This window comes from Bos indicus, chromosome 26, assembly GCF_029378745.1.
Source record: "Bos indicus isolate NIAB-ARS_2022 breed Sahiwal x Tharparkar chromosome 26, NIAB-ARS_B.indTharparkar_mat_pri_1.0, whole genome shotgun sequence".
NCBI classification, from domain to species: Eukaryota; Metazoa; Chordata; class Mammalia; order Artiodactyla; family Bovidae; genus Bos; species Bos indicus.
This window is the reverse complement of record NC_091785.1, coordinates 14009523-14033393: the sequence shown is the minus strand read 5'-3', so window position 1 is coordinate 14033393 and position 23871 is coordinate 14009523. Positions and strand designations below refer to the sequence as shown.

The 23871-nt window shown below is 36.7% G+C and overlaps 1 protein-coding gene across 4 annotated transcripts in view; it reads left to right on the top strand.

The window, feature by feature from the left end:
* Positions 1-23871, top strand: part of IDE (insulin degrading enzyme) — a 93873-nt gene that overhangs the window by 41491 nt on the left and 28511 nt on the right. For 3 of the 4 annotated variants that reach the window (XM_019952767.2, XM_019952766.2, XM_070780485.1), the window contains 8 exons: positions 8520-8642; positions 13516-13628; positions 14188-14350; positions 15051-15143; positions 15572-15663; positions 16573-16653; positions 18399-18502; positions 23249-23351. In XM_019952767.2, coding sequence (XP_019808326.1) covers positions 8520-8642; positions 13516-13628; positions 14188-14350; positions 15051-15143; positions 15572-15663; positions 16573-16653; positions 18399-18502; positions 23249-23351 — 872 coding nt within the window. Of the gene's footprint in view, positions 1-4234; positions 4309-8519; positions 8643-13515; positions 13629-14187; positions 14351-15050; positions 15144-15571; positions 15664-16572; positions 16654-18398; positions 18503-23248; positions 23352-23871 lie in introns of those variants that run through there. The other variant, XM_070780486.1, reaches the window with a different exon arrangement.

Sequence of the window (23871 nt, the reverse complement as noted above, 5' to 3'; positions counted from 1 at the left end):
CTGTGAAGAATAGCAAAATTTTAAAAAGTCTTTGCCATGAAGTTGTGAGGGGCAACCACAGCTTGATGCGTGGGTTTGATGCAGTGATTGTAGGACAGTGTTATTAGGGAAACGTTCTCCTGTTCTCTTTTTAAGCTGAACCACTGGTTGGTGATAACATTCCCTTTGCCCCTTCACTGGTCACTCACATACACCTTTAGTTATAGTTCCACAGTTGCTGATAAATTTTATGCCTTTTCTCTGCCCTGTTGCCTTAAAAAAATTTTTTTTTCTCTGCCTCTCCATGAAATAAAAGCAGAAGCAGTTGAATTTTTTAAAGTTGTTTGGAACAGGAAAGGAAAAATTTAGTTCTGATTATTCTTAGTGATCTGTTTCTCTAAACCTAACCCAGCAGACACTGTGGGAGCAACTGGGTTTAGTCAGTCAGCAAAGGAAATAGAAAAAAATCAGGATGTGGGTGAGGGAAACAAAACAGGCACTCCTTAATGGAAAGAAAGACAAAGTGGGAGGGCACCTGGAAACAGAGGGTGGGGCTGTACTTAGATACAGGTGATGTTTTTCTGTCTTAATTGTTACGTGACAGTTATGCTTTGTAGCACATACCACAAAGGATTATAGAAATCTGAGTACGGTATTATACATACGCTCAGATTCTCTCTTTCTCTGTTGACAAGTAATTTTTTAAAGGTCTTCTACATGTAAAGTGCATTAGAAAATGCAAAGAAGTGTAAATTAATGTCTTTGCACTAAAGATACTTTTAGTTTAGTTGGAGAGGCAAGTCAAACTCAGAATTTCACTGGAGTATAATCTCAGACTTGATTTTCTCTTTTTTCCTCCTTGCCAATTTTTACTGATTGCTGCACTAAGCACTTTGCCTGGATTATTTAACTTAATTCTCACAATATCCCCAGTAGGTACATGCCCTTATTATTTCTATCTTATAGATGAGTGAACTAAGACTTTAGAGAGGTAATTAAATTGCTTAGGGTCACTCAGCTTTTGATTGCTAGAGCCAGGTCTGGTGCCCTTAACCACTGTACTATTCCTCCTGCTTTATGATTGCCTAGAAATAAATTCTCCAGGATCTCAGAGGAGGTGCAAGTTGAATTTTCGTGAAGGGTGGGTAGGATTGTCTTAAGAAGAGGAAGAGTCACTCTTAGAAGAAAAGGAACTATTATTTATTGTATGAGCATTAAGTGCCACCCACTGGGCAGACGTTTTACCTAATATGATTTCACTTAACCTTCACCACAATACTGAAATTTTCATCATCCATTTGACAGATGCCAAAATTAATGCTGACAGAATAAGTAGACCAAAGTTTCATAGGCTTGTGGGGGATACAGGGCGGAGGGAAAAGAGGGAGGCTGGTAGTAGAAGTGTCTGTAGGTTATGGGATTCAGTATCAGGTCAGCCTGAACTTCAAGTCTGTGTTTCTTATGATAATGGTAGTGAAAGTGAAAGTCGCTCAGTCGCGTCCGATTCTTGGCGACCCCATGGACTGTACAGTCCATGAAATTCTCCAGGCCAGAATACTGGAGTGGGTAACCTTTCCCTTCTCCAGGGGATCTTTGCAACGCAGGGATCGAACCCAGGTCTCCCACATTGCAGATGGATTCTTTACCAGCAGAGCCACAAGGGAAGCCCAAGAATACTGCAGTGGGTAGTCTATCCCTTCTCCAGCGGATCTTCCCAACCCAGGAATCAAGATGTTAGGTTGACCCCCAAAATCATGATGAGAGACAAAGACCAAGGAGTGAGCCCAGTGTCGTTTGGAGAACCTGAGTTAGAGAAGTTTGGCCATAATAAAGAATGCTTTTGTAGGAAGGAGTAGGGAAATAGATTAGAACCAAAAAATATTGTGAAATATCAGCCAGAAGGTAGTTGAACACCTCATGATACACTGGGATGATGATAATGACACAAAATTTAGACCCCAGTAAAAGTTACTTACTTTTTTCTCCATTTCGTCTCTCCATTCCTTTCTTTTTTTTTTAAATCCTGCGCGGCTCCCCAGTTCCAAGCCGCGCCGCACGTGCAGGTCAACCCACCCACTGGTGCTGGACCTCTCCATTCCTTTCTAAGTGAACAATTTGGAACATATAAAAGTAGACAAAATATTGTTAAGAACCCTGCGTATACATCACTTTGCCCCTGGCCAGTCCTGTCTGACCCACATTCCCAGTCACCATCTTACATTATTTTGAAGAGATCCCAGACATCATATCATCACACATATTTCAATATATGTCTGTAAAGATAATGACTCTTTAAAAAACATGGTAAAAGTACCATTATCATTAATATCACCAACTATGCAGGTAGTGTTCAAATTTCTAGTTGTCTAATGAAAGTTTTAATTTTTAAAATTTATTTGAATTAGGATCCACTTAAGTTTCAAATAGTCTATTAGTTTCAAATAGTCATCTCTCTCCTCCACTCCCTCCCTTTGACTCCCTGGAATTTATTTATTGAAAATCAGGATGTTTGTTATGTAGGACTTTTCATAGCCTAGCTTTTGCTGATTGCATTCCCAGCAACATAGTTTAATATATTCCTCTTTCTTCTGTATTCCCACAAGTTGGCAGTTGGATATAGAGGCCTGATTAGATTCATGTTTATCTGTTTTTGAAGAAGGCTTCATAGATGGTGATGTGTTCTTTCGTTGGGGGGCATGTAATGTCTAGTTTGCTCTCTGTTTATGTTGATAACAACCGTCCTCAAATGCATCACCCCTGTAATTTTAATTCTGTTACTTTTTCTCATATTGATTTGCTTGAGTACTACTATAAAAAGAAAATCTCCTTTTCTGCTATTTGGCTCCCCAGCGGTACAGTTATAGAAAAAAGCAAGATAAATGTTTGATTCATTCCCTTTATTTACCAGTTTTCAAAATATTGAGTTGGGTCCCTGGCATCTTTGACTGATGACTAATTTATTTTTTTTTTTTAGTATCATGATAATTCATAGATATAAAAATATTTGATATGGTTTAGACCGCTTAGTCATTTATTATTCTCCAGGTTTTTCCATGGCTTTTGTTAGTACCTTTTTTTCCCCCCATAGGAAATGTGTCTATGGAAAACTAGAAATTTAAGTGTACAGTTGCTTTATTGTGGCATTTAAGAGGCTTTCACTTCAAGTCCCCTTTCTTTAGTAACTCATGTCTCACACTTGCATGTCCTTATCCAGATGCAGAAGAATTATCCTTTTTAATTTTTTAGGAAAATTCATAGATATCCAAAGACTTTGGTTTCTTTCAGGATTTTTAGAAGATTTCTATAGCAAGAAGAAAGAGATTTTTTTTTAATCTTTAAAAAAAAAAAAAAAGCTTATAATAATTCCAAGTAACTAACTATAGATATATTAAACTAACCTTCAGGATCTTGGGTTTTCAGAGAACAGTTCAGAGTTTCATGGTTATAATTAACAAATAGACTTTTCCTTGAGAACCTATCAGACAGATAGTTGGAGACAACTTTGATTTCTCAAACATATTTCTAAAACTTCAAACTCAGTCTTTCCCACAGAGTATAAGAATTATTTGGCTGGCTTTAGAATTTTCCAGGAAAATACATTCTGTTTACTTGAAAATCAGCACTCATAGACATTAGTACTGAGTTTGTAAGCCTTTTTTTAAAAAATAGGATTTATAGTTCATGTGAAGAACTGGAGAAGGAAATGGCAACTTACTCCATTATTCTTGCCTGGGAAATCCCATGGACAGAGGAACCTGGTGGGTCATAGTCCATGGAGTTGCAGTCAAACACAACTGAGTGAGTGAGCACACATAGTTCTTGTAATGAAAATATAGAATAAAATTTACTGATCTTACAATATACAAAACCCTCTTCAATATCCGTTAATCACTTTTCATAAATTTCATAGCAACCCAAGTTCCTGTTAAGTAATTATTGTCTGATAGATGCTATGCTGAGCCTTAGCACAGATAATTCATTTAATCCTCATAGCAATCCTGTGAGATTGGTTCTCATGATTCTTATTTATGAGTAAGAAAAGTGGAGCTTAGAGAGGTAAAGAAACTTGCCTGTGCCTCACAGCTAGGGTCAGGGTTTGACCCTTTTTCTTAACAACTGGGCATGTATCCATGTTGAGATATTTGTAGACTTTTCCAGGGTTGCTTAATTAGAAGATGATGGAGTCAGGATGAGAAACCCTGAATCTCCCAATCTCCAAGCCAGTGCTCTCTCCTAGCAGGCCCAGAGTGGAAGGTCCCAGTGAGTCAGCAACCCTGACAGCCTCAGTCTTCTGCTGGAGCTTACTCTTATGGTGACAGAGCCAGAAAGGTAGGATTCAAGATTTATGTAGCAGCATTTTAATTTGATAGAAGTGTCCCTGCTGACTTAGTGCTAAATGAGGACAATATATGTGTAGAGACTGAACTGGTATTTGTTATCCCAGCCATATTCACATTGCTGTCCACATACAGATTCTTAGGCAGAGGAAGGTTATCTGGACCATTTACAGAGCTTTCTTCCCTAGTTTAATGACACGGATCCTATGCTATATTCAGAAGCCAGGACCTCCTACAATTCAAATCATAATAAAAGTAGCTTCAACTGGTTGTCTATTTTCTTCTATACATCAAGTATTATATTCATTTCTTTAATGTTTTTACAGATTTATTATTTGTCATAAAAGAGATTAGTACAAAAGCTTGGCCCAGGTCATTCTTTACACACTACTTGAAGAAACAGAACGTTTCAAGTACAGTTGAGCGTCTGTTGCACAATTCCCTAATTGCATTTTCCTCCCTGCTCCCAAGTGATAACATTGCTAAGTCATGCATTTATTTCTAAGCAATGTGTTGTATAGTTTTTTAGTTTTATAAAAACGGTATTTTGTAACTAATCTCTACCACTTGTATTTTTTCATTTAATGTATATTTGTAGGAGTTATCCATATTGGTGAATGTGTTTCTGATAAATTTTTTTTGCTGCTTTCTGAAAAATGTATTGAATACATTACTATTCTTTATCCTTTTTCCTATTGATTCAATAGTGCTGCTATAAACATTCTTACACATGTTTTCTTGTACACAGAGTTCTCTAGGGTTCTAGGAGTGAAACTCTGGGAGTAGAATTACTGTGTATTAGGATATGTACATCTTTAGATTGCACAGATATTGCCAAATTGTTTCTTATAGTAGTTGATCCAGTTTGCACTCCCTTATGCAGCATCTGAGTTCTCGTTTCACCACAATGCTTGGTATCATCAGACTTTTATTCTATTAACTGGTTGTTAAATATTAGTCTTACACTTTTTTACACCTTTTTTTTTTTTTAATTTGGTGTATGTCTACCAATGTTGGGACAGCAGATTGAGCCTAAGGAAGTCTTGTTCAAGGTCATGTAACCAGAAGACGATTGACCCTGGATTAGCTGATAGCTCTGCTCACACCAAAGCAGCGCTTGTTCATCTGCACCTCCCTACGTGGGGATGATGGCTCTGATAGCAACAGAGTCTGCTCAGTAATTTAAGTATTCTCTGTGTTATGTCCTGCTTTTCTGTTCATTTCCTCAACTATTTCTTGAGAACTTCCACTAGCTAGCCTTCTTGTTTTTAAAAAACTTTTTTAAAAGATTTAATAAAAGGGTTAATCAACTTAATAACTAGCCTGACTCTTTGGCCCATTTACTCCTAGTATTCATGTTTTTCTGTCAATGTATTAAGAGCTTACTGTCTGACCCCAAGAGAGTCATAGCGGAGACCATTTCCTCTTTCTAATTCAGGAGCGTCTTAGGATACAGGACTGGCATTCTGGGCTGTGTTCCCAAATGGACCAGAGTTCCCTTCTATCATTACATAATAGAAAGCCTGGAAACATCTAGGTAGCAAATAAATGAATATGTGGATTTCACAGAATGGAATCTTTGTGGCTAAAAGCCACTTTTCAGAGCAAATGTGATTGAGTCTCTATTTAGCCATTTGGCCAGAGATGCAGAATCACTAGATTTTTGTGCCTTAGGTGAGCCAGGTTGTGTTTACAACATAGCCCCTTTGGCTCATTTTTCTTTTAATTTGTTGTTGAAATATTAATATAATAAATATACTGAAAAGTGTGTGTGGCTCTGATAAATTATTGTGGTTATTTTACTTTTGCTGCTATTTGAAAAATCTATTGAATAAATATGCTGCTCTTATTTATATACAGCTCATTGAATTTTCAAAAACCTCAGCAGACTGCACCAGTCAAGAAACAGATTACCAACACCTTTTTGTACCTATCGGTAGTCATTATCCACCTACCCAAGGATCACGTCTATTCTGACTTTTTATGGCTAAGATTAGTTCAGCCTGTTTTTATGTTTTATATAAATAATACAGTGTTTCCGTGTCTTGTGTCTGGCTTCTCGCATTAAACCTGAAAGTTGTGAAGTTCCTCCACACTGTTGCATATGAACAGTGGGTTATTCATTCTTTTCACAGTATAGTATTCTGTTGTGGTCCTCTGGCTCTTTTTACTATGGCATTGTAAGTATTTTTCCAGTGATACATATCTTATTAGTGTATTCAGGGTATGTTTGTGGTTCATCTTTGTGTTGGTTTTTGTTTTTTTTTAATCTGTTTTTATTTTTAAAACATTTATTTATTTGGCTGTGCTGGGTTTCAGTTGTGGCATGCAGGGTCTTAGATCTTCATTGTGGCATGTGGGATCTAGTTCCCTGACCCAGGATTGAACCTAGGCCCCCTGCATTTTGAGCACAGAGTCTTAGCCACTGGACTGACAGGAAAGTCCCTATCTCTGTGTTCTTAAATGAACCTAAAGATAAAGGGTAGGGATTAGAATGGTAAGATATTCAGATATATTAAAATCAAAGCAGAATGAGCTAAAATCAAGTTAACCTGAAAGAATTTTAAGTTCTAGACAGAGGCCATACCCTTTGTCTTTACATATTTTGATTTGAAGTTTTGTTTTAAAAACAATATATTGACCAGATTGTGAATAGGCACATCGGATCACACTTGACACTGAAAATGTGATTTCTGTCTAACGCTATCACACTTACAGTCTTGAGATAAAACGTGATTTCTCCAAGCTTGGGTCGATTTTAATGCACATATTGTAAGAATCTGTGCTTTGCAGTGTAAATGAGTAATGAAGCTCTAGGGCCTAGTCCTTCTGTAACTGATACCTCTAGAACCTTCATTTTAGTAAAAAAGGGAGGCATATACTCAAATTTCACCTTAATATGAGAGAACTTTTAACCATTACCCAGAAAAGGAGCTTGTTGTTGTTGTTGTTGTTGTCCTTTTCTTTCTGTCTTTCTCTGAGGAGTTATGACTCTGGATACTTTTTAGATCATCTGGATCCCTCAGGTAGAATAAGGTGATGTTTTAGGACCTCAAGTAGAGCAGATCTGGAGTGGAACTGGATCTTCCTTGAAACTGAGAAGAACCTGTAAATTTGATTTTAGCAGGCTGCTGCCAGTGAATATGAGTACATTTGATTGCTTTCTGACTATAAAAAGGTTACTGAGTACTTGCTGGACTTTTTCTTGCACACTCCACTAGATCTGTTGATTGAAGCATTCAGGACATGAATCTTGGCTAAGAGTACAATGCAGCTCTTCAAGGATAAAGACTGGATCTGAGAACGCCATCTGGTGGCTCTCTCTGGATCCTAGTTTAGTGAAAGAGAGATTCTCTAAATGCCAGTTCATCAGCCATTATAATAACCCAGGGAGGGGAAAACACGTCGAGAATATGTTCTGCCAGGAGCCCATTTAGTAGTATAAGTGGGAACAATAGAAGTTACTATACTAGATTTTAAGGTATTTCTAGTCAAGATGCCATTTTTAGAGAGATACCAATTACTGAAATTCCACCTCCCAGCCTTTAAATGGCAAGATCTTTATTAGAAATGTAGTACTTAGAGAGTTTGACTATTTGCTCTTGACATGCACATTTTATCCTAATTGAATTAGTTATTAAATTTCATAATAGATCTCATTGTGGTACTCTGTATACATCGCTTGAGACTTATAAGAATAGCATTGCATCCTATTTTTACCAGTCTAGATCAAATTCATGAGAATTCACATCACAAATTTAATGCTTCAGCCAAGAATAGTACATTTCTTTCCACAAGTAACTTGGCAAGTTCTGAAAAGATCCCTCCGTGACTATGTTCAATTAATTTTGGAGCTACCTAGGGAATTGGAAATTAAAGTAAGTGTGAATGGAGGCCATGTGGACCTCATTTTTGTCTTGTAAGTGCTCATGATACCTACCACCTCATAGGAATTTTAAGAACTATAATTTTTATAAAGCGCTTCAAGTTCCAGAGGGAAAGCTCTAAGATAAAATTTTACTAGTTTGTTCTATACTGTCCTGTTTATCCAGGTTATGGTCAAACATACTGACTAATCATTATGAATGTGTTTGTTTGGACTCTGTTTTTTAAGTTTACCTTAAAGCAATGTTAGTAATAATTATGAAGCTTTAAAATTCACATATTTTGCTTTTTCTTAGAAATGTTTTTCATTCCTTTTAGGTAACAAATATACTCTAGAGACTAGACCGAACCAAGAAGGCATTGATGTAAGACAAGAGCTCCTGAAATTCCATTCTACTTATTATTCATCGAACTTAATGGCTATTTGTGTTTTAGGTCGAGGTAAGAAATTTTAAAATTTTTTCATAGAATTGGATTATCTGATTTTCCATTTTGACTTTTTCAAAGTATTGGAAGAAAAATATAAGATATTTCCTATTATCTGTTTAGAGGCTTTGCAGATGATCTTCTTGGAGAAAATGTGGAGGGGAATTTGTTTTTAACTCACTATGTTCTAAAAAGAAGCTTGTTGTTCAGTTGCTCAGTTGTGTCTGACTCTTTGCGACCCCATGGATTGCAGCATGCCAGGCTTCCCTGTCCTTCATCTCCCAGAGCTTGCTCAAACTCAGTCCATTGAGTCAGTGATGCCATCCAACCATCTCATCCTCTGCCATCCCCATATTCTCCTGCCTTCAATCTTTCCCAGCAACAGGGTCTTTTCTAATGAATTGGCTCTTCTCATCAGGTGGTCAGAGTATTGGAGCTTCAGCTTAGGAGATTTTAAATGGAGACCTGAGGAAAATACAGATTAATATCAATCGTTGGAAGTTGAAGCTTCCCTGGTGACTCAGATGGTAAAGCGCCTGCCTGCAATGCAGGAGTCCCAGGTTTGATCCCTGGGTTGGGAAGATCCCCTGGGGAAGGAAATGGCAGCCCACTCCAGTACTCTTGCCTGGAAAACCCCATGGACAGAGGAGCCTGGTGGGCTACAGTCCATGGGGCTGCAAAGAGTTGGACGCGACTGAGCGACTGCACTTTCACTTTTTTTGGTGCTCTACACATACAAAGGCGAGAAAAGGAAGTATAAAGGACAAGATTGAGAGATTTGACCTTCTAAAATTCAGAAAACTAAAAAATCAAAAGGCAGATGATTATAAACTAGGAAAACTATGAGAAAGCAACAAAGGTTTGATTCTAAAAGTGCAAATTAATGATAATATGTTGTTTCCCCTATTAAATTACCATAATCTTGGTTTGGATTTTGTTTTAACTAATACCTGTTATGAAGAGAGGTATTCTTTTGTGTTTGTTGTGTATACAATTGATGCAATTCCTCCACACTTTACAGAGGAGAGTTTAAGATGCATCACCCTTAAAAAATACATTTTTACGTCTAGAAGTGCAGTCTAAGGAAATCATCAGATTTGTTCAAACAGGTGATGTACAAGGATGTTTCAGTATAGTATTTATTAGTAAAAAGTTAGATGCAAGCTAAATGTTCATTAATAGGAGATTACTAGTGATCTTATAGCTATATCATAGAACATCTTACAGAATAGCATCCCTTCTCTCACTTTCTCACCTCCCAGCTGCTTTATTGTTCTTTAAAACATTTATCAAACATTTATCTTTAAAAATTATCACATATTTAATATTTAAAGAAATATTAAACATTCTTTATTGTCTGCTGTGCCAGAATATGTCACTTGAGAAGAGAAACTGTTTTGTTCACTGATTTGTCTGGGTTAGTGCTTGGTACATCATAGGTACTCAGTAAATAAATATTGAATGAATAAATAGTTTTATGACAGTGTATTAATAGCATGGGAAATATTCTTAATGTATTAAATAGAAAACAAAAGCACTCTATAAAAATGCTATATGCTATATGATCCCATTTGGGGATTTCTTAAAAACTCTAATAGACGTAAATGGGAGACATAAGACAATGTAGAAGAACATACCAGAAATGTAATAATGTGCTATAGTAGTTAAGAGTTCATGCTCTAGAGTCTGAGAGCTTGGGTTTGAATTCCTAACACAACCACCTACCCAAGGTGTGGCTGTGAGCTAACAAAGTTACTTCTGTTCCCTGCTCTTCAGTTTTTGCATTGTTAAGACGGAAGTGGTACCTCATATCTGTTGTGAGGTTTAATTGAGATAATGCAGAAAAAGTGCATAGTACCTGGTGACACCCCAAATACTCCATAAATGGTAGCTGTTTGTAGCATTCCATAATCATGAGATTGTAGGAGACTTTTGTTTTCTTTTTTTTTTTTTTCCTTCTTTTGTTTTTCTAAGTTTTCTAAATTGGCAACCGTTACTTTTGTAGGTAGAAAATAAGCGCCTATGTTTATTTTAACTTGATAATAGAATGAGAATATAAAATGGGTCCAAGGAAAAGGCTAAAAAAAAAAAGTGTGTGTTCTGGGTTCTTTCTAAAGGTAGGTAAGTCTGTGGAGTGTAAAAACAAAAAAATCACTTGGTATTTAGAGCCTAGTCCTAGGAATAGGTTTCTAAACGTATTTTTGTTCATGTCCTCCTGAGATAAAACACATGGTTTCAGTAAGCACTTACTGGGCAAGTGATAATGACAACAGATGACTCAGACATGAACCCTGCCCTCAGTGTTCTTGGTTTAGTGGAAGTGACAGAACGAGCATCTGAAAGAAACAAAGAGTTTCTTTGTTCCAGTTTGGTCTCCCTGTGTGACCTGAGTTCTGTGCTCAGCTGAGTGGATTTGATGACAGGTCTGGGAGAGGTGTCCTTATAGTACAGGGGTGTGTGGAAGAAACAGGATCTCTTAGAGGATTAATAGATAGTCTGCTCCTTCTTCTAGGAGGAGGGAAAAGGAAGAGTAACCAGGTGGCAGAATCTCTGTCACAAAGGGACAAAAAAGTTTTTCTGTTTTCCCATGAGGCCCTCTCTCTAGTTGCTGCTGCTGCTGCTAAGTCGCTTCAGTGGTGTCTGACTCTGTGCGACCCCATGGACTGCAGCCTACCAGGCTTCTCCGTCCATGGGATTCTCCAGGCAAGGACACTGGAGTGGGTTGCCATTTCCTCCTCCATCTCTCTAGTTGTGGCAGCACCAATTTCCTGGACACTTGACAAATAGGTAGCTGTCAAGTGGAGACCCTAGGATGGCCAAGTCCTGGTAGTGTAAAGATGAATGGGACTCAGTTCCCTGATTTCTGGTAGCTCACAGCCTAATGGTGAAGACAGACGTTGCTTTATGGTACAATTGCCTTACCTTTAAAAAGCTGCACAGTGAATTTGTGCTTTGAAAAGGAAAGGCATTCTCTAGTAGAATCTTGCTGTAAAGGGCCCCACTGTCGTCAGCATTTCAGGTTGACAAATCATTGTTGGCCACCCTGCTTGTTTCCAGTTACATGTCCCATCTGTCTGTCTCTTTATGTCAGATGTCTCTGACATCTTTCACTCAAGATACACCCACTTCACTCCTGAGTTCACTTGTCATGTAACAGGCAGCCACAGGCTGGGCCTTTTATTTGGCTTTGGACATGTTAAAGTTCTTCATAGAAGTCCAAAAAATTGAAGTAAAAATGTGTATGTTTTATAAATAAAGTGCACATACCCACATTCATAGACCTAAAAGAGAACTTCACACACTATATATATATATATATATATATATACACATACATACAATTGTCAAATAGTGATTAAGTGTTTTTTAACAGAGTTCATGGAGAAGTTCAAAACGGGTCATAGAATATCAAGGGAAATTTCTTATTTGATTCAAATGCTTTCTGACAGTAATAAGTGATGAATGTTTATACCATTTATAAATAACCTATTTTTGAGGAGACAGAAGCAAGGTGAGTGGTTATCTTGTTTATAAAAAGATAACCTTTTCCACTTTTTTTCTTTTTAGAATAATAGTAACACGTATGCATAGAAGAAAATTTGTCCCATACAGAAATATATAAAAATGGAAATCAATTCTTCTTCCTCATCCCACTTTATGAGCACTGTGCCCTCTTCAAAGATAGTCAACTAAATCATTTTTTGTTATACTTCTAAAAGTAGAATTTCATTAATAGGTTTAGATTGATGTATATCTGTTAAAAATTAAATGAGATTATACTACATGACATTGAAATCTGTAGTTTTCACTTAACAGAAATTTGAGATATTTTCATATCAGCCCATACACATCTCCCTGTCATTGATGACTACCTAAAATTCCAATGTAGAGATGTCTTATAGCATGTACACATTGATAGATGCTTCAGTCACTTGCAGTTTTTATTGTTTTTATAAAAACGATACTGCAGTGAACATCTCATCTATATAACTTTATAAACTTTGCAAATACAGTTCTCTATAAAAAATATAGATAGATGATAACGTAGAAGAATTTCATACACATGGCTGTATAATCTTACCAACAATTACAAATCTTTGCTTGAGTTTGACAGAGTGTGATACAGATCATATAATGTTAGACCTTGGAAGAAACTTGTGGTCACCCTCTCCAGCTTTCATGTTTCATAGAATCTGGAGTGCTTAACCAGTTTGTCTAAATGCTCTTTTGACGTAATTTGTTGGTGTTAGAGTTGGGTTAGAATCAAAGTCCTCTGATCCCCTGACCCAGGATTCTTCTCACCATTTTATACTATTTTCCCACAAAATCAGTTACTTACAGATGCTAACATTTGACTTTTAATAATAGGTTTAGACTGTTGAAAAGTTAATGTTATTGTCTATCAGCCAGTGGTTTAGTATGTTTCTGTTGGAAATTGTAGATAAAATAGTCAGTTTCCAAATGCCACTAATTATTCTATTATTGTTTCTAATGTTTATTTTTAAATTATTTCAAGATAATATTTGTAAAATAGTTTTTTAAACTATAAAGAGGCAGACATTTGTGAGGTATAATCGTTATCAATATTGCATAGCTACAGAAGTTATACAGGTTCTGGTAGGGTTTAACTGAATGCTTCAACTTATCAGATGGAGTTTTTAAAGAATTCCTAGGCTTTCCTTTTAGTAGTCCTGAAATTTTTCAGGAAATCCTAAGGTCCTCCCCATCAGTGTTATTGAGATATAATTAAAATATAACATTGTATAAATTTAAGGTATACAACATAATGATTTTATATAGGTACATGTATAATCCTAAGGTTTTAAATACTACCCACTAGGTGTTATGATTAGTTTAAGTTCTGTTTCTGTTGTCTGTTTTCTTGTAGAATCTTTGGATGATTTGACTAATCTGGTGGTAAAGTTATTTTCTGAAGTAGAGAACAAAAATGTCCCGTTGCCAGAATTTCCTGAACATCCTTTCCAAGAAGAACATCTTAAAGTAAGTGCATGTATTGCTAGTATTTTTTTTTTCTGTTTTAAATTTATGGACATAACATATGCCTAGTTTGCCAAAGAGTACATAGAACATTTTAGAGGTTTCATTATTTATATGGTTTTTTATATTTGTCTGGGTAGTCAAATGAAATCAGTTTCACATATACTAGAGACATGTATCACCAAAAAGGTAACAATATGTTCTGATCTGTTCATGCTAAAAGTAGTTTTGGTAGCTATAACCTTGGCAGACTGTAGAAGCTGTTAAGCAGTGCCAGAAGGCAAGCGTCCAAAAGTACCGAGCCGCATGGTCCAGGGGACCAAACATGGGCCGCATACCTGTGATGAAATCGCACTAAGAAAGAGCCCGGTCGTTTATTTCTGTTTGGTCAGTATGATTTTCTCTGGCAATTGATTCTCTCCTCAATTTGGGATTCCTCTGTGAAAATCAGGGTTGTTGTTGTTTGTTTTAAATCAGTATTCTAAATAGTTTGTAAATTTTTTTCTTTTCAGTAGGATTTATACATAGCTAATCTTTTGTGGTTTGTTTTTTTCCGCCCCAGCAACTTTACAAAATAGTACCCATTAAGGATATTAGGAATCTTTATGTGACATTTCCCATACCTGACCTTCAGAAATACTACAAATCAAATCCCGGTCATTATCTCGGTCATCTCATTGGGCATGAAGGTCCTGGAAGTCTGTTATCAGAACTTAAATCAAAGGGTGAGTCTCTTGGGTCCCAGCTTATGAGGGTAGTACCCCATCTCCATCATTTTTTTTTTTTTACTCTGGCTCTCACTTCTCCTAAATATTTCCCTGTGAAGGGATATTTTCAGATGAGACTAGAGTTTATGGGAGAGTGAGGTGATGGTTGTTAATATGCTTTTGTTTTTTCTTTGGGGTTTTTGTTTTTGTCTTTTTTCATAATTTGTTTTACCTTTTTGGTATTGAGCAGTGAAGTTTAAATATTTCAAAAGATATTTTGGCCCATGTTTTAAATAAGATAGAGGTTAAAAAAAGTAAATCTCATATTGTATATTATTTACCATCTCTATGAAATGAGCTGAAACATTTATCTACTCTTATCCATCAAATCCATCAAAGGGTGTATTAATACTAGGATCAGTCAGTAGATTGCCAAGGTTCCTCTCCACTTAGACTCTGTATATAGCACTTAAGCACAGTAGTCTACTCTTGATTTGGGAAATGATTTGAGGAGTCCCAAGGAAAACTCCCAACCCCAAAAATTCCTTGAATCTTTTGCAGTGCCTGAAACTGCTTTTCTGAACTGATTTTTGCCCAGTCTTTTCTGCAGAATGCCCTTCTAGTCTCTTGGGAATATATGGAATTAATTTTTAAAATAAAATTCCTTGTCTTAAAAGAAGACACAAGCAATCACGTTGATTTCCTTTGAATGTTACAGGCTGGGTAAATACTCTTGTTGGTGGGCAAAAGGAAGGAGCCCGAGGTTTTATGTTTTTTATCATTAATGTGGACTTGACTGAGGAAGGATTATGTAAGTATTGGCCATTTTTGAATGAAAATTGATTTTTTATGATTAACTTTTATTAACTTATTTATGCTCTGGATCTGTTTTTTTGTTGTAAAGCTATAAAGACTTTAATTTATACCGTTTTATCTGTTGTAACTTGGCCTCCATTTCATGGGTGATTTTTCCCTCCTTAACAACTAATCATTATGTTGCACTTATAAAATGTGTACTTGACTTTTTAGTTACTCATTTATTACCCCAAAGTCCCTTCTGTCACAAATCCCAGATCTTGGAAGGCCATGTATGTGGGACCCTAAACCTAGTCACAGGGAGGTGAGAAGTCCATTTCTAAGGGGGACCATTTCTCCTTACCTGACTTAACTTAGGAATAAGCTCCTTGCTTTGAAGGATTTGAAGACTGAATGTTTTTTAAGTGTGCACTTTTTTTCCAGTACATGTTGAGGATATAATTTTGCACATGTTTCAATACATTCAGAAGTTACGAGCAGAAGGACCTCAAGAATGGGTTTTCCAAGAGTGCAAGGTACTTTCTTTCACCAAAATTTCTCTTATGGAAAGTTTTCAAGAAACAAGTATGTGTGAGTTTAAGGCCCAGTGAAATTTTTTAAGTTTTTATTGTTCCTAATTTAAACTCTAAAATTTTGAAATGCATAGTAGCTTTAGTTAAGGCCTAGTCTTAACTAGTCTGATTGGTTACCTGACGCACAATTAAAGGTTAAGGCATCAAGTAGCCTCTTTTTAGGAGGAAAAGGAAAGAAACAAATAGATTGATTTTCTGTCCCTGAGAAGAAAGCCAGGAGTTTCTTGAGCTTTTATGTATCAGTGTTTACTCCAGTTCTCTGTCTGAAGCTGTATCTAAAATTTGTATTGAACTCTCAAAGAAACAGTGAATTGTTATATATATTATTGTGTTCTTAAAAGTGATTTTATTGTTGTATGTAGGGAAAAGCCTGTCCTTTTCTTTCTTTTTTTGCATAAAACAAAAGGTATTTGTCTTTTAAATTTTTAAAGGCTTCTTTTAAGAGTTTTTTTTTAAACATCTGCTTTAAGATCTATTCAAGACTGAAATGTATTTTGTTTAAAGGTATAATCTCTGTGAAACTTAGGACAGTAACTTCTAATCAGGCTACAGTTCTCTGAAAGGGTCAGTAAAATCATCATCTATGCAACTGATGAATCTCACAGGATTCCTTCACAGTTTTCCTGATTCTTTGACTAATAGTTTCAACAGTTTAGCCTATAGAATCATATTCTATATTTGTTATTTTCATTTGTGTTCTGTACATTTCTAAATCAAGCATAGCCATTTTTTCAGAAAGTGATAGTTATATATGGAGGAAAATAGGAGGCAAGCCAACCCCCACCGCCAAGGAAAAAAGTATTTCTAAATAACAGGTAACTTATATCTAATTGGATTAATTTTTCATTTTAGGACTTGAATGCTGTTGCTTTTAGGTTTAAAGATAAAGAGAGACCACGGGGTTATACCTCTAAGATTGCAGGAATATTACATGTAAGTTTATTGTTATTTTACTCTATACTTTGGCACATGGAGTGTTTCAGTGATCCTGTATATGTTACTTTCAGTACTATACAAATCATAAAAATTGAAGCTACAGTGTAAAACTTTAGACTTTGTAGCAACTAGTAAACTCTGATGCGAAGACATATTTAAAATCTTAATTTTCATCATCCTGAAAATCATCATCTGTAATATTTTCATTACATAGACATCATGCTTACTGGCTTTAAATATTTTTCAGTTCTACTATGTGTCATGTGCTACTTATGTGAAAGCTATAAATCACCCTCTTTTCTCTGTTTCCATTGCTGTCACCCTAATATGAGCTACCTTCATTTCTTACCTGGATTACCATCATAGACTCTTAGCTGAATTCGTGTTTGCCGTCTCCCTAGCTTTAGTGTTTTTTCCCTGCCTCAATGATCTTTTGAAAACCCAAATCAGATTATTTCACTCCTCTGTGTCAAGACTTTCAGTGGTTTCCCGTCAGAGTTGAAATAGATCTAAATTTTTACCTGACCCATAATGACATCTGACTCCAGCCTCTCTCTGACAGAATTCCATATCACTCCCCCTCCCACCTCTCTCATTCCCATTCCACTCCAGCTATCCTGGCTCTTTGTCTAATCTTTAAGCGTTTAGTTTTTTCTTCCCTCTCAGGGCCCTGTCATTTGCTGTTTTTTTCTGCCTGGAACACTTACAGTCTTTGCATGGCTAGGTTCTTCTCGTTTGGGTCTCCACTCAGATGTCTCTGCTTTAGAGACACCTTCCCTGACCTCTCAATCATGACCCTGCCCCTTTTAAATTTTCTTTATAGCATCTTATCAGTATAATGACAGTATTTGTTTGTTTATTGTCCACCTCCCTCCCAGTTAGAGGACTTCCCTGGTAGCTCAGACAGTAAAGCGTCTGCCTACAATGCAGGAAACCTGGGTTCAATCCCTGGGTTAGGAAGATCTCCTGGAAAAGGAAATGGCAACCCGCTCCAGTATTCTTGCCTGGAAAATCCCATAGACAGAGGAGCCTGGTAGGCTGCAGTCCATGGGGTTGCAAAGAGTCGGACAAGACTGAGCGACATCACTTTCCTCCCAGTTAGAACATGAGCTCTTTATAGAACAGGGACGTCATCTATCTTACCTACCATTGTACCCACAGCAGCACCTAGAACAGTGCCTGGCACGGAGTAGGGTGTTCATTACATACTTGTTGAATGAATGAATCAGTCTGTCTCAGTAAGTTCCCCTTACTAAAAAGCTTCTTCCACATTATTTTTCTTTAGTAACTAAAAATATAAGCCATTTTTCCTCCATAACAACTTTGTAAATGCTTGTCTGATTTCATTCATAGAAGTTAAAGAAAAAATTCTATTAAAATATATATACTTTATATTAAGAATCCTATAGATGCCAGCATTTAATCACCAAATTTCTTTTAATCAACACTCAATTTTTAGCTAGAGGTATTAGTTGTTCCCTGAAAAAATGTACTTTTGTTCTCTGTAATGTAAATTATTTGGGGATTAACTGTAAAATTATCCCACAATATGAAATTGCTTAAAGTGTGGTAAGAAAGAGAAAAGATTCAGAAATCTTTACAATGAAATAAAATTTAATTGGAGGGAAGAGGGGGGTGTAAAATAGAGGATTTTATGTGTTAAAGATCTGTTTGCTTTAATAAATTAAACTGTATCATAGCCTTACACGTTTTACTTTTGTATTTATTTTCCTTTTAAAAAGTATTATCCCCTAGAAGAAGTGCTCACAGCTGAATATTTACTGGAAGAATTTAGACCAGATTTAATAGAGATGGTTCTCGATAAACTCAGACCAGAAAATGTCCGGTGAGTCACTCTACAGATTTTACTGTTACATACTAGATTTTCAGTGATAGTTTGAATCTAAAAATTTGAAATTTTGAATAAAATGCTTTTAAACTTTTTATGAAGCATGATTACAAAAGTAGAATCAGTATAATGAACCAATACCAAACTTCAGCAATCAGTACATGGCTAGCCTTTTTGATCTTTTCCCACAGTTCTTCACTCACCCTTCCTCCAGTCTTGATTATTTTAAGTCAGTATCTTGAAAACATGAAGATTCTTTTTTTTTTTAAAAAAAAACAACATAATCATAATTTCCTTATGAATAAGATATAATAATAGATTGTCTTAATCTGGCTTCATCCTAACTCTAACTCCCAAAGGGTTGGCTCATTTATCTTGTTTTATAAGCAAGTGAGGACACCCTCTGTTTTTTTAAGTGAAAGTAAGGATTACAGTCTCAATGCTTCTGACTGGCCAGTGGTTAATCAGGAAACCAAAAATTGGAGGAGCTGTTAGGCTAACAAATATTTCTATTAGAGGAGGATCAGCCCTAAAGAGCTTATGAGCTACCACATGATATTTATGCCTTCAAATTGAATTTCATCTATATTTTCTAAAAGTCAAGAATAAAAGGTATACGTTTGGTGCATATTTTGCATTTTTTATTTTTCTCCCCTTTTGAGCACATATTTCCAGAATTCTGGGAACTTGGTGATTGAGTAAACATGTTTTTTGGACCAGTCGTTTTATGAATAAAATCAACAATCTGATAGAACTTTTTGAAAAAATCTTCTGACAAAACCGTTCTATCAGTCACTTTCCTAGCTACCATTGTTTGAACTTTTTCAGACATATCCTAGCAACAAACCGTAGAGAGACTAAATTAAAAGAAATATTATTGGTGGTTATACAAAATCGGTACATGTGGTAAAATGACATAAAACTGTACATACACATTGTACCAACAACAGTTTCCTGGTTTTGATATTATAATAGGTAAAATATAACCATTGAGGGAAGCTGGGTAAAGAGGATACAGGACCTCCCTGTACTATTTTTGCAACTTCCTAACTATAGAAGTATGTAACTATATCAAAATAAAACATTAAAAAAAATTTTAAGTATTTACAATAGCAACAAAAGCATAAAATATTTAGGAATTAATTTAATCAAAGATGAACAAGATCTCTACACAAAAAACTATAAAACAGTGCCAAGAGATATTTAAAGACCTTGTTCATAGATTAGGAGACTTGATTTTATTAAAATATCCATCCTCTCCAGTTTGATTCACAGACTCAATGTAATCACAATCAAAGTCCTAGTAGGCTTTTTTCCTTAAGTTATTGGTAAGCTGATTCCAGAATTCATATGGATCTACAAAGGACCTAGATTAGTTGGAACACTTGTACACAGAAAAAGAACAGTTGGAGGACTAACACTGCCAGATCTGAAAGCTTACTCTAATGCCATAGTACTTAAGATGGTTATAGTACTGTCATAAAGACAGACAAATAAATCATTGATTTTTGTGCCTTTTTTCTTCCTCTGTTGTGTATCTTTAAAAAATATGATTTAATGTCATGATATTGTAGAATTCGACTAGTAAGAGGATAGAATTTATCTAGTTGAATCCCTTTTAAAAAGTGATGAAACTGAACCCTGGAGACTTGCCCAATTTAGATCTTAACTGTGATTTTGGCAAGATCTTAAAGAGAGTCATGATATCAACCAGAATTTGTTTCTGATGGCCAGGTCTGTGCAGTTCCTACTAATTCTTTTTTAAATTCGTCACAGTTACCTGTGAAGCCTCTTCTCATTATCGGCTGTCTTCCCTCTTTTCTGTCTCAGGGATTATTTGCAAAGGTGTCATGAGAATTCATCCCTTGGGAATGATATTGCCTTTTAATGTCTATAGATTAATAATGTCAAGATTATTTCTGAATGGGTCCCATCAGCAGTGACCGCTATTCTTTCCTCTGAACACTTCTAAGTGGCTGACTTGAACTCAGCAGTCAGCATTCATTCTAGCCCACTGTTTCTTTTTCTTAGTATTGTAAGTTTCAGTATGAAACTAAAGGAGCATTTTCTCTCATATTTCCAAGGATCCTATTGGTACCATGTACTGTGCTGTGCTGTGCTGTGCTGAGTTGCTAAGTTGTGTCCGACTCTTTGCGACTCCATGGTCTGTAGCCCACCAGGTTCCTCTGTCCATGGGGATTCTCCAGGCAAGAATACTGGAGTGGATTGCCATGCCCTCCTCTGTTAGTACTGTATCAGTAGCCAATTCTTTGTAGATGAGATTAAAGAATAGCATTGCCCCCCTCCCCCACTAGGAAAAAACTCATCGAGACTAGGTTTGTTTTTATTATTATTAGCATAATTAGGTTTCCAGCAGATAGTCTAAGGTGCTGCAGTGTCCATGCCAGTTTTTCTCAGTTGTCTGCAGTTAAACATACTGTAGCTCTCTGTGGGGTACCTCAGTTACTGTGCCTTTCTTCTCCTAATTGAGGTCCTCTTGTGCTTCCACACTCTGATTTGTAGATTTCTGTATGTTTGACATGTGTCTAATCTGTCTCTTCTGTTATTCCCCTTCATAATTTGTTTGAAAATATATACATACTCTATCATTTTATTTCAGTTTTTAATTCCTCGATGATACGCTAACTCTTGGTCTCTCTGTTTGTTAGGCCAATATTTGGTATTTACCTAGTTTGAGGAGCCTCATGGTAACATTTCACCTGTTACCCATACACTTTACTTTGGTATCTAACTACGCAAATCTCTCAGGATTGTACCTAGTAAACTGCCCTTCTCCCCCTTCTTTAACTTCCTCCTCAACCTACATTGTCTGCTTCTTTCTGTGTCATATAGGCATCCTCTAGAACATTTGGCAGCTTTCCCTGAGTTTTTTCACTTTCTTGCTCAGAACTGAGTTTAAAGTTTCCTTGTTCCAGAAGGCAAGTCCACTGCTGAATGAATGCTCCAGTCTTCATAAGTTGTAATCAATCCCTTGTTCATTCTTCTGATACATGGGGCTGTCATTCAGGGAAATCACAGCCATCTGTGTAATAAACTTTTGCAAAATCAAGCATCTCAGGGAAGAGAAGATGGGAATACCACCTCTCTACCATCTAATTCTACTTCCTAACATATTTTTAGGTGTCTTCCTAATAATTAATCCATTCATTCTTTGAGAAATCAGCAGGAGTGGAAGCAGTTTCTATGACTGAGTCTTAGCTGGCTCTGTCATGTATTGAGTGAATGTCCTTAAGAAACATCATGTACTCTTCATGTGGCCATGTGAGCTCTATATATATTACACGTATCCCTCATAAGGGATTCTCAAATTGCCAACATGGATACAATATCCAAACTCTTTCATCTGTCAGACCTTTGGATTCTTCTGTGTGTTTCTGTGGAACATATTCTTATTTAGCATGTTTTCTAGAACAGATAGTGGTCAGTGGCAGCTAGACCAGATCAGGAATACTGTAAACTAGAAGATTAAGTCAGTCGTTCTCACAGACAGGTGAGTCAGATTGCTTGTAATATTTACCCTGAAGCAAGTGAGAAGGCCAAGTCCAACTAGCCAGGTAGACTATTTTATCTAGAACGAATAAGAAGTAGACGGTGGTCCTGACCGTCAGGCACTGGAGTTGAGGCAATCCAGTGATGGGCAGGTGTTCAGAACACAGAGATTAGGATTCTGAAAATGAATGGGTGTTCAGTAGAGGGGAGTTTTGATTGAAAGGAGTGGACTTTGAGCTGTGAGACTGACAATCAGAGACTGGAACCTAACCTCTGGGAGGATAAGTGAGAACAAGCAAGAATAGACATGAACCTAGTTGTCTGAACTGGGACATAAAGAAGCGAAACCAATAACAGGACTGACTACATGGCAAGCCTTCCGAGCTGCTGGCCTAGCACTCTACTGACACGATTCAAAAGGACTGCTCCCAGTCTGGCGTTGAGCCAGCTAGTTAGAGTGAAATGATTCTAACTTTGATAATTCAAAGGCAGCAACCTTCCCTAGGACAGGAGCTCCACTGGTACAGAGCTTCTTCTGCTTCTTTGCTTATAATCTTCTGACATTTTACCTCTGCCTTCCCTCCCTAAACTGTTTTTTTCCCCTTCTCATTTCTCTTCTGTGAAGTTCCTACTAGCCCATCAGAGAAAGTAATGTTTTTCTTGGTCCTATCCCCATCTACCCTGGCAGCAGGAAGGCCAGTGTAAATATAATACATACAGTTAATTGATGATAGTGTCTGGCAGAAAAAAAAAAAACCAAAACAGTACAAATTAGCAAGTTACAATGAAAGAATGTTTTTAGTTTTTTTGGTTTTCTGAATGAGCCAACAAGTTTTCTTAGCCATTTTTGTAACCTTGGGCCTGAGCTGTTGCTAGGAAGGAGTACTTTGTTGTGCTTTTTTCAAAGACTATTTTTCAACTGACCTTTGTTCCTTTTTTTTTTTCCCTAGCTACTCTTCTTTTAAGATTCTAGTCAATAGCATTCATAATAAGAATCTTCTTTGCAAGCAGTTTTTCACACCCAAAATGATGGGCTATAATCAAAGGGTAACAGAGACTGTGATCAGAGACTGCTGTACATACATAGCCATTTCACCTAAGCCTCATAGAACTTACTTGGTCTTAGAAGCCCAACACATTCTTGGACATTTATTCATATTTTCATGAGTCAGATTCTATAAATTTATATATACAACATGAATTTATAGGTTTTTTTTTTCCATCTATTTCTAGGGTTGCAATAGTTTCCAAATCTTTTGAAGGAAAAACTGATCGCACAGAAGAGTGGTACGGAACCCAGTACAAACAAGAAGCTATACCAGACGAAGTCATTAAGGTAGGGTTAGCCCATCTGTGAAGAAGCCCGATGTGTGAGGGACACGCAAGAACATGAGCTCCCTGGATCAACCAATTCCCTGCCCAGAGTGTGGAGGGTCGTGGCCCAGCACTGTCTGTACCCTCCCAAGAGGCGTAAACAGGGAGGTAGAGAGCTGGAGCATAGGATTTACATGAAGAAATGACACTATAGCCATCTTCTCACATGTCTGTCAGACCAGCAGGGCAGACTTCAGCCTCACGCAGTCAAAGATCATTGGAGTTCAAAGTCCACAGGGATGCACAGGCACCAAGACAGGCAGGAAGAGATGGAAACAGGGAACCTGAAAGACAGATGCGAGGGTTTCTGAGAGCTCATGATCTTGCTCTGAACACACGTGGGGAGCAGTTTCTGGGATTCATACTGTCTTCACCTTAGGAGGGGCTATATTTTATGCCTCATATTGTATTATCCATACATGCAAGTAACTTAGTATAGCTGCAAGTTTAAGTCTTAGACTAACCACCGGTTGTCTGGCAGT